This window comes from Zeugodacus cucurbitae, chromosome 5 (genome assembly GCF_028554725.1).
Source record: "Zeugodacus cucurbitae isolate PBARC_wt_2022May chromosome 5, idZeuCucr1.2, whole genome shotgun sequence".
Taxonomy (NCBI): domain Eukaryota; kingdom Metazoa; phylum Arthropoda; class Insecta; order Diptera; family Tephritidae; genus Zeugodacus; species Zeugodacus cucurbitae.
Genome location: NC_071670.1, coordinates 51,375,141 through 51,390,554, shown reverse-complemented (window position 1 = coordinate 51,390,554; position 15,414 = coordinate 51,375,141). Strand labels below are relative to the sequence as shown.

General features: G+C 30.4%; 1 protein-coding gene across 4 annotated transcripts in view; it reads left to right on the top strand.

The window, feature by feature from the left end:
* The window catches only part of LOC105210641 (UNC93-like protein), an 84,083-nt gene that overhangs the window by 60,143 nt on the left and 8,526 nt on the right, over positions 1-15,414 (top strand). Inside the window, exon 1 of one of the 4 annotated variants that reach the window (XM_054231373.1) lies at positions 14,273-14,638. The exons of the other annotated variants lie outside the window; for them this stretch is intronic. Coding sequence (XP_054087348.1) covers positions 14,585-14,638 — 54 coding nt within the window. The 5' untranslated portion in view covers positions 14,273-14,584. Of the gene's footprint in view, positions 1-14,272; positions 14,639-15,414 lie in introns of those variants that run through there. 4 annotated transcript variants of the gene reach the window in all.

The window sequence follows — 15,414 nt, the reverse complement described above, 5'->3', positions numbered from 1 at the left end:
TAATATTTTAAGGAGTCTTTTTCGAGGATATAAATTGGTAATCAATAAAAAAAATATTTTTTATAAAAAAATATATAAAAAATTTTTTATAAAAAAATATTTTTTTTAAAATATATAAAAAAATTTTTATAAAAAAATATTTTTTTTATTTAAAATTTTTGTCTTACCCTACTCAAAGCCTTTAGGGAGTGCTGCTATCACATTAAGAACATAAAATTTTACATATTAGTGTCATTAACCTTACGCGGCAGAATTGAACTATAAAAATATAAAAAAATGTAATAAAAAACCTGAGCTTAACCTCAATTCGAACGCTTATCTTTCGCAAGTCAAATTTTTTACGGTAATCAATAAAGAGCAATAGCTATTGAAAAGATTTATTTGGCATTCTGGGTTAATTCAATACTGAAACAGCTTGCCGTACTCACATAGCTTTAAATATATTATGACAAATCAAAAAGCTTACATAAATAAATATATTCTTATAACAAGATTTATGTGTTTAAAACAAAAACAAAATACATTTTAAGACAAGAATAGCAGCAAGCCACACGAATAAGCGCTTTAGGCTATCAAAAGAACAGCAAACGCATGTAGAGACGGCAATCAATATTCTAAATATGCATACATACACACAATGAAGTGATTGCATACTTTTTTTTATGAAACGCACACAAACTTGTCGCCTCAGCGCTGGCGATAAGCAAGATTTCTACTTTCTTAAGTGTAAAGAGCACCTAAAAGCAACATCAAAAACAACAACAAGCCTAACTCAAACCGCACTCAGTCAGCACGTGACGCTTTCAAGCAAGATCTGCACAGAACACAATGAAATAAAAGCAAAATTTCTTAAACAAAAAAAGAAAAGAAAAGCAAACAAAAAACAACAAAAACATAAATTGCAAAACTCGCCTCGGCACCTTAATGCAAATAAATAAACGCCAATGGCAGAAAATACATAAATAAATGACTCAAGATTAATTTAAATGGCAGCGCCTGCGGCTTACATACTCGCACAGAGAAATGCTGAAGAAAGGCAAAAGGCAAGCAGCAAGCAAAAAAAAAAATTTAAAAGACGCAAAAAAAGCACTAAGTTTCGCAAGTGCCAAATCCATAGCAAACGTAGATCAGGCGGCAATACTTATTTGCGCGCAGTAAAAATAAACACTTACATACATACAGACAAACAAACAAATCTACAAATATATACTCTGCTCGTAAAGTATGGTATAGCCTGGCTCATAAATTGAACTGAATTGTGGTCAGCGCAAGAACTGCTCGCTGCAGTGAGTACACAACGATGGATAAGCAGTCACAGCTCAGCACAGCAAGTGGTGATCACACAATGTATACACCGCGCATGCGCATGTAACCTGCGCACATTCATACAAACACAAAGCGCGAAATACTGCCTGCACATCCATTAGAGATGCCTCGCTTTTTTTGTTCGCCGGAGACGCACCCATTCGTTTGGCAAACGACACTTTTTCTTCTTTCTCAACTACTCTCTACTATATGAACTTCTTTTTCTTTTTCTTGATTTTGCGTATGTGTTGGTTTGCGCATTGCGTTGCCGCCGGTAGCGTCAAGTACTTGGCGGTATAAACCAAACCAGTCCAGTCTAAGCCAAATCGTTTTTCTTGCTTAAATTTTTATTAGTTTATTTATTTTAACCGATGTCAGCAAGCCAGCCAGTGACGTTGTTCGCTGGACTCAACTTCAATTAGAATTTAAAAAAATGTATACCCATTCAATTCTAGTAGTGCACATGTGGTACATACATACATACAACGGTCGTCATAATTTTTATAACAGCATAGATAAATAGAAATTGAAATGGCAAAGTGGAAAACCTGTAATGGAAAATAACCCAAGTACGACACATTTTTTATGATTTGGAAATGTGCTTTGAGATATTTGGGGAGCAGTGGCTGCTTATGTGGAATGCTTAGGAATCTAAAGGCTTGTCTGCTCTTTATTGCTTTAACTAATGAATAATTAGTATAACCTCAATCAATACTGAATACCTTCTTTCTGCATAAATCCAAATTTTGTCTATATTTCGATAATACAGCTAACCCTAATTCGCTTCAATTCAACATAGCGCACAAATGTAGGCAAAGTTTTAGTTTCGATACTCAAAAACAACAAAACACGTAGTCTACATCTAGGCGAATTATTAAATAATTCTATGAAATTATAATAAAAATTATTTCTTTATTGTTTGAAACTAAATTCTTTACGAGAGAATTTTAAGAGAATTTTATTAAGATGCTTCCTTAAGTAATGCTCCAAAATAGTATATAAATGTTAAGAAATTATTTGTAGTTTCTAAATCACACAAAAATGTAGGCAATGATTTAGTCTTTGTACAAAGGAATATAAAAAATTTTGCCTACAACTTGGAGCTTTCTTAAATGAGTCCAACAAATAACGAAAAATGTCCAATTTATATTCAAAATTAAATCTTTTCATCTTCAAAAGAAGTATAGAATTATAAAAATCTGAAATTTAGATTTAACATAAATTGAGGAATACATTTGGATAGTTGAGTGATTGCTATAAGAAATGTCTTTACGCTATGAGTTTGCATTTAGTTCATGTTTAGAATCCAAATTCAAGAATGTGAGAAGTACTTTGGCTCTCAACTTAGACCACATGTGCAAGATAATCATAAATACTAGTAGTAAATACATAGTGTATCCCCTCATATAGGTTCAAAAGTTATTCTACATTTTAAATTATATTTTTAAGATTTCAAAAAAGTGATATTAGAATTAATGGAGCTTTGAAGCAGTTCCTTTTCATTCGAAACCAGTTTAATCTTGAATGTTGCATGTCCAATACCAAAACGTCTCACACTCAATTGCAACAAATTGCACGCAAATTATGAGCACACTTAGCCATCGATACCTGATTTGAAATAGTCTTAAAAATCCAACGAAAATCTCGAAAGCATAAAATATTAAATATTTATTTGACTTCGACAAATTTATGTAAACCATTAGCACTTCGTTCGCAATTCGGGCTCAGTTGGTGTATGGCAAACAAAAAATGGAGCCAAAGAAAAAAAAACCAGAAAACTTTTAGCAAGCATGCAACAAAATTTTCGGCTGCAGCAGCAAATTGTAATTATACACCAAATCCGCACCAAACATGCAACCAAGCAGCTAAGAGCCACGCCACGCCACTCAGCGACAATGCGGCAACAGAGGCCACGACATAATAAAATAAAAAATAGAAAAAGAAAAAAAATCAACGCTTACAACAAGAAGCACGACTTGCTTCAACAGCTAAAAATAAACGCGCAAATTGTGTGCAAATCTCGTGCTGTAACCAAAAGTGGGTTTCTGCCAAAGCGAACAACCAACCAACCTGACTGGCAGCCAAACAACCAGCCGGCCAAGCAAAGCTTGTGGCTTAAAGCGACTGCTGAGTGGCCGGTGTTGGTGGTCGCTACGCTTGCAATATTTGATTGTCGGCCGCAGGCAATGGGATGCTGAGTGCCACCAACTGCATATGGCCACGACTCTAAGCCGGTCTCAATATGTATGTATGTATGTGAATGTGTGTATTGGTGCGCACACGCAAAGTCAAATCGCACTTTTTGTTGCCACTTCTTGTTTTTGTTGTTGTTGTTATTGCTATTTCTGTAGTCGCTATTTATATGCTTGCGGTTGACTTTTCTTTGTGCGAATTTTGTTTAACTTTTGCGGTCAGCAGACACGACAGACCGTGCAGCAACAGGCGGCAGATGACAATTTGAGCCACAGCTGAGCTGGTGCAAGCAAAACAAAAATACAAAAAAAAAACTGAGAAAAAAAGGAAAACAAAGTAAAACATATTGTGGAGAAATAGCAGAAAACCATAAAGATTGCATGCCGCGCAGACATTTGCTGCAATCACTGTGGCGCAGTGTGCAGTACAGCAACATTTTAATGTACACACATGTGGCTATCAACAATGTTGCTAAACATTTGTTGCTGCTAGCAACTTTTATGTTTTTTGCTATACAAAAGCAATAATTTCTGAACATTTCATTGAAAGATGCATCTTATATGCATTTCGATGTTTAGCAACATGTTTATATGCTTTTAGCTTAGTTTTTCCACTATTTTAATGGTTTTAAAAAATTGTTTATATGTTTATATATATGAAAAATTGTTGTTTTTGTAATTTAATGATATTCTACAACAACAAAACAACATTTGAAATATTTTAGAAGCGAAATTGCGATAAAGTTGCTAAAGTGAAGTGTTGCTATGTAGTTAATCATTAGCAATCAACAAACAGTCAGCGCATTCGCGTCTTGGCTCCCACGTCACTGTTGACAGTCATAACTTTGAAGTTGTAGATAATTTCGTATACCTAGGAACCAACATTAACACCGATAATAATGTCAGCCTTGAAACCCAACGCAGAATCACTCTTGCCAACAGGTGCTACTATGGACTGAGTAGGCAATTGAAAAGTAAAGTCCTCTCTCGACGAATAAAAACTAAACTCTACAAGTCCCTCATCATTCCCGTCCTACTTTATGGTGCAGAAGCGTGGACGGTGTCAACATCCGATGAGACGGCACTAGGAGTTTTCGAGAGAAAGGTTTTGCGGAAGATTTACGGTCCCTTAAACATTGGCAACGGCGAATACCGCAGAAGATGGAATGATGAGCTGTATGTGTTGTTCTACGACATAGACATAGTCCAGCGAATAAAAAGACAGCGGCTACGCTGGCTGGGTCATGTTGTTCGAATGGATGAAAGTGCTCCAGCTCTGAAAGTTTTCGATGCAGTACCCGCTGGTGGAAGCCGAGGAAGAGGGAGACCTCCACTCCGGTGGAAGGACCAGGTGGAGAAGGACCTGTCTTCACTTGGTATTACCAATTGGCGCCAAACCGCCAAAAAGAGAGATGCGTGGCGCACTGTTGTGGACTCGGCTATAACCGCGTAAGCGGTTTCTACGCCAGTTAAGAAGAAGAATAATCAAACACTCCCTGATCCCCAAAATGTATTTTATAATATTTTGTGTTATTATAACAACAATAACATTATTTTCCTATTCAACAGTACTGGCTCACCATAGCTTACGCTTATACACGAAATCATATTCGCACTTCAGCGTACGCCCACATGAGTATAAGAAATCCAATAATTAATAATTAAACGAATGTATAGCAAGAATGTGGCTCAACTTATTAACCAGTTTTAACGAGTCTACCGCAGTTTAATCAACCACTTATTTACATTCATTTGTAAGTTTGTCACGCAAGTGTATCTTCGCATACATACATAGAATAGAAGTACATAGATCGAAGTAACTGACATATACAATAACATTTAAGCAAATAAATAAATATTTGTTAGACACTGAAGCTTATCGGTTTACACTTGAAAATACCAAAGAATAACTACTAAGAAGAGTCAAGGTAATGCAAAGTGCCACGCTTTACACAAATGATCATCAGAGAATATCGAAATATCGCAGTTTAAAGCTTATAATCGCGTATTAGTTTTACTCTATATTGGTATATAATTAATATATATTTGTATATAATTAATTAGAAGTATTTAAAGTACTTTAGAGCGCTCTTCAATCGCTAAGCCTATAACGTCAATACACACACTCTTTGCTTATTATATAGATTAATGACGGGTTTACATCACAAGCTATAAATAAATATACTTTAGTTCGACGCTTTTTATACTCCACTTTGCATTTGTACTTAACAAATTGCCCTTGAGTTAATAGATACTTGATTGGAAATTATTTATTTATTTACTAAATAAATACAAACTGTAGACACTTTGTCCACGTATATTTACATATGTATAATGCATGCACATTCAGTGTGTTTACTTACCACTACAAAAGTATTTTCATTTCCTTTGTCTGCAATAATTTTCGCATTCAACGCGGTTTGGAGAGTTCGCGTCGATTTTTACGGTCAAGCATCGTCACTTTACACTTTTTGTTTTTGTGTTTTTGCGCTACGTACTTTTTTCTTATTATTTGCATGCTTTCGAGATCGAAGGAGTGGCTATTGACTGGCTATGACAACTTGACGGCTACATAAAGAAAAAGAAGAAGAAAGAGGTAGAAAATAAGTAAAGTGAAATTAAAGGAATTCGCATGCATTTCAAGGGACAGTTTCATATATAGAGATATATACAATTTATTATTATTGTGAAATGCATATGTTAAAGCTGAAAGTAAGTGGTGACCACAACCAGGCAGTTGAAAAGCAGTGAGACATGAATGATAAAGCTGGGAGAAATGTGCGAAATTATTAAGTTTATATTTACCTCTGTCATGAATCATCATAAGTTTATTTCATCATTAAATAAATATAAAACCAAGCTCATTAAAAAAGACCACAATAGATTTGTTCACTTCAATGGGAAATTCTATCTATGATATAAAGCTGCTTGATTCAGAATATTATTGTTAAATGTATACATATATGTTACAAATTATATTGACTTTCATGCCTTCAAACCATGCCTACAGTATCTTAAAATTAAGGGTGACTGACTCTCTACCAGATAAAGTTGTCTAATTGACTCTCTAATTGACTGAAATAGTTGTTAAGAGTAATAAAGTATTAGATATCTTTTCGTGGCTTTTGTTGCGCTGTTAGATTTAAATTTTGGTCATTAAGAATCTTTATAACCTGAAAAGCTGATAAAAATTACTAATAACATCTTTTATTTGAGGTAAAAGTCAATTTGGACCAAGAAAAGTTGATATAATACATTTTTGGTATGATTTCGCGACTCGCACCAAAGGCAGAGAACTTTATTTTCGATTTTAAATCGATTGATGGACTTACTTATAAGACAATATATCAAGAATTTCACTAAAATTTTATTTCTAAACTGACTAAAATAAATTTTTATTCAGAGTTGCTACGATAAGAGGAAGTAAAAAATCCATTAGCCTCTCTTAAACTTTTTTAAGGAATTATAAAGGAGTTATCGATGCAAAAACTAAAAATTTTATTTAAAAAAAAAAATTGTAAAAAATTAAAAAAAAAATTATTAAAAATTTTATTTAAAAAATTTTATTAAAATTAAAAATTTATATATTTTTTATTTATTTGAATTTAATTTTTTTAATAAAAACTAAAAATTCAATTTTTTTTAGAAATTCATAAAATATTTTTTTTTTTAATTTTTTTTTCGAAAAAAGTGTAAAATGCCATAAGCTACACTAAAATCATTAAATGAAAAATCAAACACTACAAAACAACTAATCGCTCAAAGTTTTAAAACAAATTTCAACGTTGTTTGCCAGCTTGTTTGTTGTAATTTGTACTCGTGTTTTGTGATTGAAAATTGTGTTTTGCTTTGGTTTTGCTTTTGTTTCGCCTTTTTAGCAAAAATAACAAAATATTTTCTGCTTGTTTTTGTGTCTTATAAACATTATACTTTACATGTGCACGCTTTTCGTCATTTTCGACGCTGCGGCAGTGCCAGGTACCTAGCGCACCAAGCGAGTGTTGTCTGATTGTTGTTTTTGCATTATTTGCGCTTACACTCGTGCATAAGTAAAGGCGTTGAATTAAAAATAAATCTCAAGGTAGTTTGTTTATTGCAATGCAATATTTTTTTGTTGTTGTTATTGTTGTTGTTATTATTTTTATGATGCGCTGTGGGTTAACTGCAGTTTATTGCATTGTTTTTTTATATTCTTACTGCTTCTTGTTTTCGCTGCAATTTAGTTGGCTTGCAACGCTGATTTTTCGACACTCCTGACACACTGTTGGCCGGTGTGTTGGGAATTTCGTGCATTTTTAGGCAAGTCATGCTCATTGCTGTGTACATATATATGTATATAGGTGGCTATGTGTTGTTGTTTTTCATTGTGGCATGCTTGTGCAATCGATAGCTGTTGCAGCTGCAACTATTTAAATACTCATTTACAATGTAATTGATGTTGTTGTTGTTGCTGTTGCTTTTGCTTTTATATGAGATTAATTTATTACGACATTATGAAAACGACAAGGCCGCGGTCATACTAGCGAGCGAACGCAGTGCAAAACAAAATGTAAATTTTCATTGTGCCAGCGCAAGAATGCATAAATAATATAATAAAATTATAGAAAAAAAGAAAAGCAAAAAAAATATATTTTTCACATCTCGTGTCTCTATTTCACGGTAATTTTCGCTTGAAATTCACACGATTCGTTGCAATTCTGAAAATGAAGCGCCAAAATGCTTTGGTGTTAGTGACTTGTTTTTGAATTTTTGTTAGCGTACACACATCTAAGTGCGTTTTTCGCTTTAATTAGCTATTTTCAATTTTATTTTGGCCATATATTTTATAAGAATTATTTTTTGTTCGCGCATAATGTGCAACGACGTAGTTTTTTCGGAACTAAAATAAAAATATACCAGAAGATACTTGTTATACACGCTAAACATTTGTGAAATTAATATTTAATAGCAAACGCCAACTGGTTGTTCATTAGACGCTAACTTTTAACAATCTAAAATTAGGGGGTTTCCTGCCGCGTTTATTGCTTAATTATTTGCTTAAATTTTGAAAACCGGCTTCATAGTATGTCATAACATACTTGTTGCTAATTTAGAATTTCAGGCTTTTAATTATTTAAGAGTCGTCGTTTTTAAATACTGTTAAGTTTTCAAACTCATGACGTCAATTAGCTGGCAACCGAGTTGCTGCTTTGCACAGTTGATTAAATAAGCGAGGCTTGGGTATTATGAAAACGCGGTGATAAATATAATAATAATAATTTATGCAAGAATATTAAAACTTTTGGCCATTAGTCTATGATTAGAGGCGATTTTAATAAAAAATGTTCATAATTTTTTTTTTTTTTTGAAAAAAATTATTTAAAACTCACTGTGTCTCGTTAGTTGCAATTTTGATAATTTTAGTTTTGTTTTTGTTAATTTTATCTAAATAATCTAAATAAATAAATTTTTTCAACGATTTCCAATTTAATTAAGCAGCTGCACCTATGTTCATAGGTGCACCATGTCGTATGAATGCTCTCAAATAATTCAATGGAGTTCAATGTTCAATGTTCAGTAAAATAAAATAAAATAAAAAAATAAAATAAAATAAAATAAAAAAAATAAAATAAAATAAAATGAAATGAAATGAAATAAAATAAAATACAATAAAAAAAAAATTAAATTAAATAAATTAAAATAAAATTAAATAAAATAAAATGAAATGAAATAAAATAAAATACAATAAAATAAAATAAAATAAAATAAAATGAAATGAAATAAAATAAAATACAATAAAAATAATAAAATAAAATAAAATTAAATAAATTATAATAAAATAAAATAAAATGAAATGAAATAAAATAAAAAAAATAAAATAACATACAATAAAATAAAATAAAATAAATTAAAACAAAATTAAATAAAATAAAATAAAATAAAATAAAATGAAATAAAATAATATAAAATACAATAAAATAAAATAAAATACAATAAAATAAAATAAAATGAAATGAAATGAAATGAAATGAAATGAAATAAAATAAAATAAAATAAAATAAATTAAAACAAAATAAAATAAAATAAAATAAAAAAATAAAATTAAATTAAATAAATTAAAATAAAATTAAAAAAAAATAAAAAAATAAAGAAATAAAATAAAATAAAATGTAATTAAATTAAATTAAAGTCAAATAAATTATATAAAATAAATATAATAATATGAAAAATTAAAACTTAATAAAAAATATTATTAAGATAATTTACATATTTATTGGTGCTATTAAAAAATCAATGCAAAATAAGAAGTAAATATATAAAAATAAATTAAAAACACATAAATATATGTATGTAACATAAATTTTTGCAAATATTAGTTTTATACAGTCTGCAAGCGCTTACATGCAGCCACCCACGAACAGTTGGTGTATAGCCAGCAGACGCCTGGGCGTTCAGTCACACATTACGCGCTGTTTTTGACGATGTCTACCGACGACATGTTGTTTGTTGTTTTAACTATTGTCTACGGCGGCAGCTGTGCTTGTGTTTTGGCTGGAAATATGATTTTTTTCACAAACAATATTTTCTTTTGCTACTTGTTACACTTTTTTTGATACATATACACACATATGTACATATATATGTATGTATATGTGTATGCGCGTTGACTTTGTTTGCTAGCTGCGCGCTTTATTTCTTTACCTACTCACTTTTGTTGTTATTGTTGTTTTGTATTATTATTGTTTCAGCACTTTGGCTTTGTGTTTTCATTGATTTCATAATATACTAGTAGTAGCGCCACATGTAGAACAATAATAATAATAACAACAACAACAAAATCGCACAGGCAATCTTTAGTGCGATCTCTTCGCCTTCAAGCCAGCCAGCCTCACACGCTCACGCTCTTTATTAGCTAGCGTACACTCATCAATTGTCGCCAAATCAGTGATCAACCTTTGATTTGGCTTTGTTGTTGTCAATTGTGCTGCTGCAACGCGCTGCAATTGTAATAGAATGGCGTTGCAAAATGCAATTGAATTTAATTAGAAGAATCAGAAGATAAAAACAAAAAACAACAACAATTTGTGCCAAATGAACTTAAAAAAATTTACGGAAATTTTCCACTGTCAAAACGTCATCGGTTAAAGAGTGAAAATTGCAGGCCAAAAGCTGGTGCAAGCTTTCTTTTCAATGTCAGGCGTCGAAGATGGTGCTAAAATTATATATGCCAATTTTCGCCAAGCAGATAAGAATATGAGCACATAAATAGTCGCTTGCCTTAAAATTCTGTCTGTCTATATTGGAATCACCCGAAAAAATTTTGTTTTTATTTTTGTACATAATAAATTTTATTTTGGCTGTGCGTTGCGCTTCGAGACGCTTCTGCTTACTTCGTAGACATTGCTGATTTCTCTTTTTATTTTTATTATTATTTTTTAATATTTTTTTATTTTACTATAATATTTTGTTATAATCTTTATATGCTCAACATTTTTTGGTGATCTTATTTTATTTTGCTCTCTCTCCGCAAGTTCCGTGATCATTCATATTTAGTACGTGCAGCGTCGCTTGTGTTTTTGTTTGCCTTTTATATTTATATATTTTTATTTACTTGTTTTTGGGTTTTTTTTTACTTTCCGTGAACCATACGTTGATAACATATAATTGTGCAAATTGGCATAATTATTTGTTATGATCGCTAGTATTTGTATTCGCAATTTGATTAAGCTCAAATTTAGGCATGTTTGTCTGTAATTTATGACAAAATGTGGGATTTATTTATCTAACTTGTTTAGTCGTTTGTGAACTTCATATTTTTAGCTGCCTGGTATGACCGAAAAAAAATTATTAAATATTCACGTACGCGTAGTAAGACAATTTGAGCTGATTCTTAGATTGCTTAGGTTGTTAGAGGGTAATTTCAGAGCGTATAAACCGCTGAATTGCGTCTCAATGAATTTTTGGTTATATAAATTGTGTTGTGATGACAATTTTTTTAATTTTGAAAATTAAGTAATTAGAGGAGAATTCAAAAGTTTTTATTTAAAAAAATATATTTTTGTTTTAATATTTTAGTATTGAATTATGATGATATGAGTATGATTTTTTAAAAAATAATTTGTACAAAAATTAGATATTTAAATAAATTTTATATCAAAATTATAATTATTTAAAAATATTTTTATATCGAAATTTAATGATAAGAGAGCTTTTTTTATCATTAGTTTATGTGTTGGTTAGGTTAGGTTAGGTAAGTCTAGTAGGCCTGCAGGCCACGCATAGACCAGTTATGGACCTTAGCGATACCAGATGGAGTCCATTCACGTATTCCCTAAGTTTATGAGTTGGAAATTAATACCCAATGAGTTAAAATAGTATGCTTTATAGGAGTTTGGAAAACAAAAAAATTCTAAAATTAGAATTTGAAATTTTTTAAATAAAGGTTTACTTAAAATGAATGCTTAAACTATAATAGATTTGAAAAAAAAAATTAAAATTATATAAATAATGAGAAAAAATATAAAAAGATTAAGGGGTTATATACAGTTAGAATTTTCAAAAAATCGATTTTTTTTAATTCATTTTCTTAATGTACATATATTTAAGAATACACACAGAAAATTTCATATCGTTCCGGTGAATATTTTCAAAGTTACAAGCAAATGAAAAATTTGAAAAGGCGTTTCAGAGTGCTAGGAAGTACAAGGTCCAAACTTTAAACGCATTTTTCTCAAAATGGTGTTTTCAAATTCGGTGACCAACATTACTCGAAAACGGCTAAACCGATAGTCTCAAATTTTAACACGACCTTCTTAAATATATTTTTTAGTAATTAATCGAAGATTTTCAGTTTCGTTTTTTAATTTCGGATGATCCAGTTCCGAGATATAGTGGTCACCGCAAAACGTCTTTTTTGAGAGGAGCACCTGGAGATCAGCTTTAGCTCTTTTTCAAATAAATATTTTTACTAGTACTAAGTCTTAAAATATAGTTAAAAGATACCATAATATGTGTATAAATTTTTGGATCAATAAATTAAAAAGTTTTCTCAGAAAAAATTCTGGAAAATTCACTTTTTTTCGGCCGTCTAACTGTATATAACCCCTTAAGAGAGAGATCTAGTAAATTCATTTATCTATTTTTTTTTTGATTTTCCTTATTTATTATATTTACAAATTTTTTTAATATTCCAGAAAATTTATTTTAAAAAAATTTAAAAAATTTAATTTTCGAAATAGTCAAAAATATTTCAAAACTAACACAAGATTGATAAAAAATATAACATAACTCGGAATTTTTAAACTTAAATAAATTATTATTTTTTTAAATCAATATTTAATTGTTGAAATTAATATTTTAATTATATATGTATTTAGTTAATAAATATATTTATTTAATTTTTATTTTTACTTTTATTTTTTTTTAATATTTTTTTTTATATTATTATAAATTGTTTGTAATTCAGTTTCGAAAATACATTAAAATAATTTTAATTTTTGTTTTTTTTCAAAAAAATATTTTTTTTTTAAACTAATAATATTTTGACGCTGAAGTCTCGAATACTTCCCTATCACGTCAAATAAATTTCAAATACGTCAAATAAGCTTCTCTAACCAGCAAATGCACATGCACAGCTTATCCTTCAATGCGAAAACACGAGTTTTTCTACAGACATGTTTTTCAAAAAACAACAAACAAAACGTAACAACTCGCGCAACCTGCCAAAGGCGCCTGGCAATATTCCAAGAAGAAAGAAAAAACAAAAAAAAAGCAATAATTCGCCTGTCTTAATTGAGAGCGAACAATAAACGCGCCACCCGCTCGATTGGCTGACAAACAAAAGGCATATATTCATGTAGACACTACTCTTTGCGCTTGAAGAACGGCTGATGGCTCTCATTACGCGCGCCAATGTTCTAATTTATTAATACTTCAAAAATAAATTAAAAAAAAATCCAAAAAAGTACAAAGAATGGAACACAAACACGCAAAGCATTGGACTTCAATTACTGCTAACGATCAGATCATCATCATCATCTGCTTAATGAAAGCCAATCGGCGGAATCGGCGGAATCGGCGGAATCGGTGTATTTTGAAACTTTCGCAAGGCTGCACATTTCACCAATCCAACGATAACAACACACACATGTACATATATACATATATGTATATATAAATTGATTAGTTTTGTCTGTATTGGTGTTGGGTGGGTTGACAATCACTTGATTATAAATGACGAAAGCACTCATTTTCGTCGAATTTTCAAAGGCGATTTCACGATATTACCCGAAAATGTTGCGTACTCGTAAATGGACGCATACAACAACAACAACAAAATCACTCACTTACACACATGTGTACTTAGTGTATACACTCATGCTGATATAGTGCGCATACATACATACATATATGTATGTATGTGTATATTGTCAAGACATTTTCTCGCCTCTGCGCTTCAACGAGAATGAACATAATAAGTAGATGATTATTTAAAAAAATAAAGAGCATCAGTTAGGTTCGTTGTGATCTTTACTTTTCAGTTGCCAATCGATCTTATACATAGAAACATCCTTCGGACAAAAGTGTTCCGCACAAAGAAAATTTCACAAAAATTTTTACCGCTACACTATATACTATATACTTATACATATTAATATATAACGGTGAATTTGCAAAGTGTTCCTTCAGCTAATATTAGAAGTATTTCCGTTGGCGGAAGAAGCGCGTGTGTTTTAAAGAAAATTGTCGAAAAAAATACTAGAAAAATTGAAAATAAGCACACACACATAATACAGTTATTTGAATGTGAAAAGCAGTGTGCAATAAAGCAGCAGAACACATAATAAACTATTTCAAAACTTGTCGTTCGTCCTTGCCGTCGTTGCTTGGTGCATTATACTGTGCGTTTTCGTGCTGTGACGTAGTATAACTGTCCGCGTCGCGTTCGTCCGTCACATTGCATTTGAGTTAGAGCGCGTTGAAACGCGTACATACCGTTATACGCAGTATTTGTGTTAATTTGTCGTATGTGAACTTTTTCACGGGCGCCGCAAGAGCACACACAATTTTTCACTAGTTCGAGCCGTGACGCATGAAGGTTGCCGAAGATGTCATTACACCAAAACTTTTCATTTTGTTCAATTGGCTCATTCGTCTCAATTGTACGTACATATTGTAAATAAAAATGAAAGAAAATTTATTACTCAAATTCAGTATATACAAGTAAAGAAATACAGCAGAACAACAAAAAAAATAAAAAAAAAAAAATATTTATATAAGTATACACACGTATGTATGTCGTTAAACAAGTGCGTATTTGTACAGGTGTATTTCGTGTATTTCGTACGAAAATAAATTGTAGCATGTGTAAATGGCGTATTGCGACAGCATTTTAGGGTCCTGAACGTGAGGGTACTTGAACTTGTGCAAGGTTTTTGTGCATGAAAACAGAATAAATAAATAAATTGCATATGTACAGCTATTGTAATGTATATTTGAGGAAAATAGGTAAAAAATATATATATAAATCAGTAGGTTGGTGCAAATATTTGTATACATATATATAGTATTATAATAATTATAAAATAAAATGCATATAAAATAAATATTTGAAATTTAATTAACTGAAAATAAAATGGTTGATAACAAAAGAGATATGGGCTGAAAAAAATGTAGGATTAAATACAAAAAATAAATAAATAATTAAATGAGTATTATAATAATTATAAAAATAAATGCATAAATATTTTTAATACCAAAAAAAATAAAAATAATAATTTTTATTAAAATATAACATTAAAATAAACACAGAAAAAATTATAAAAATAATCACATAAAAACAACAAAAATATTACTAATAATAATAAAAATATTATTTTTAACAACAACAAAATATATTAAATCTAATAAAAATAAAAATAATATTTTTAATATTACG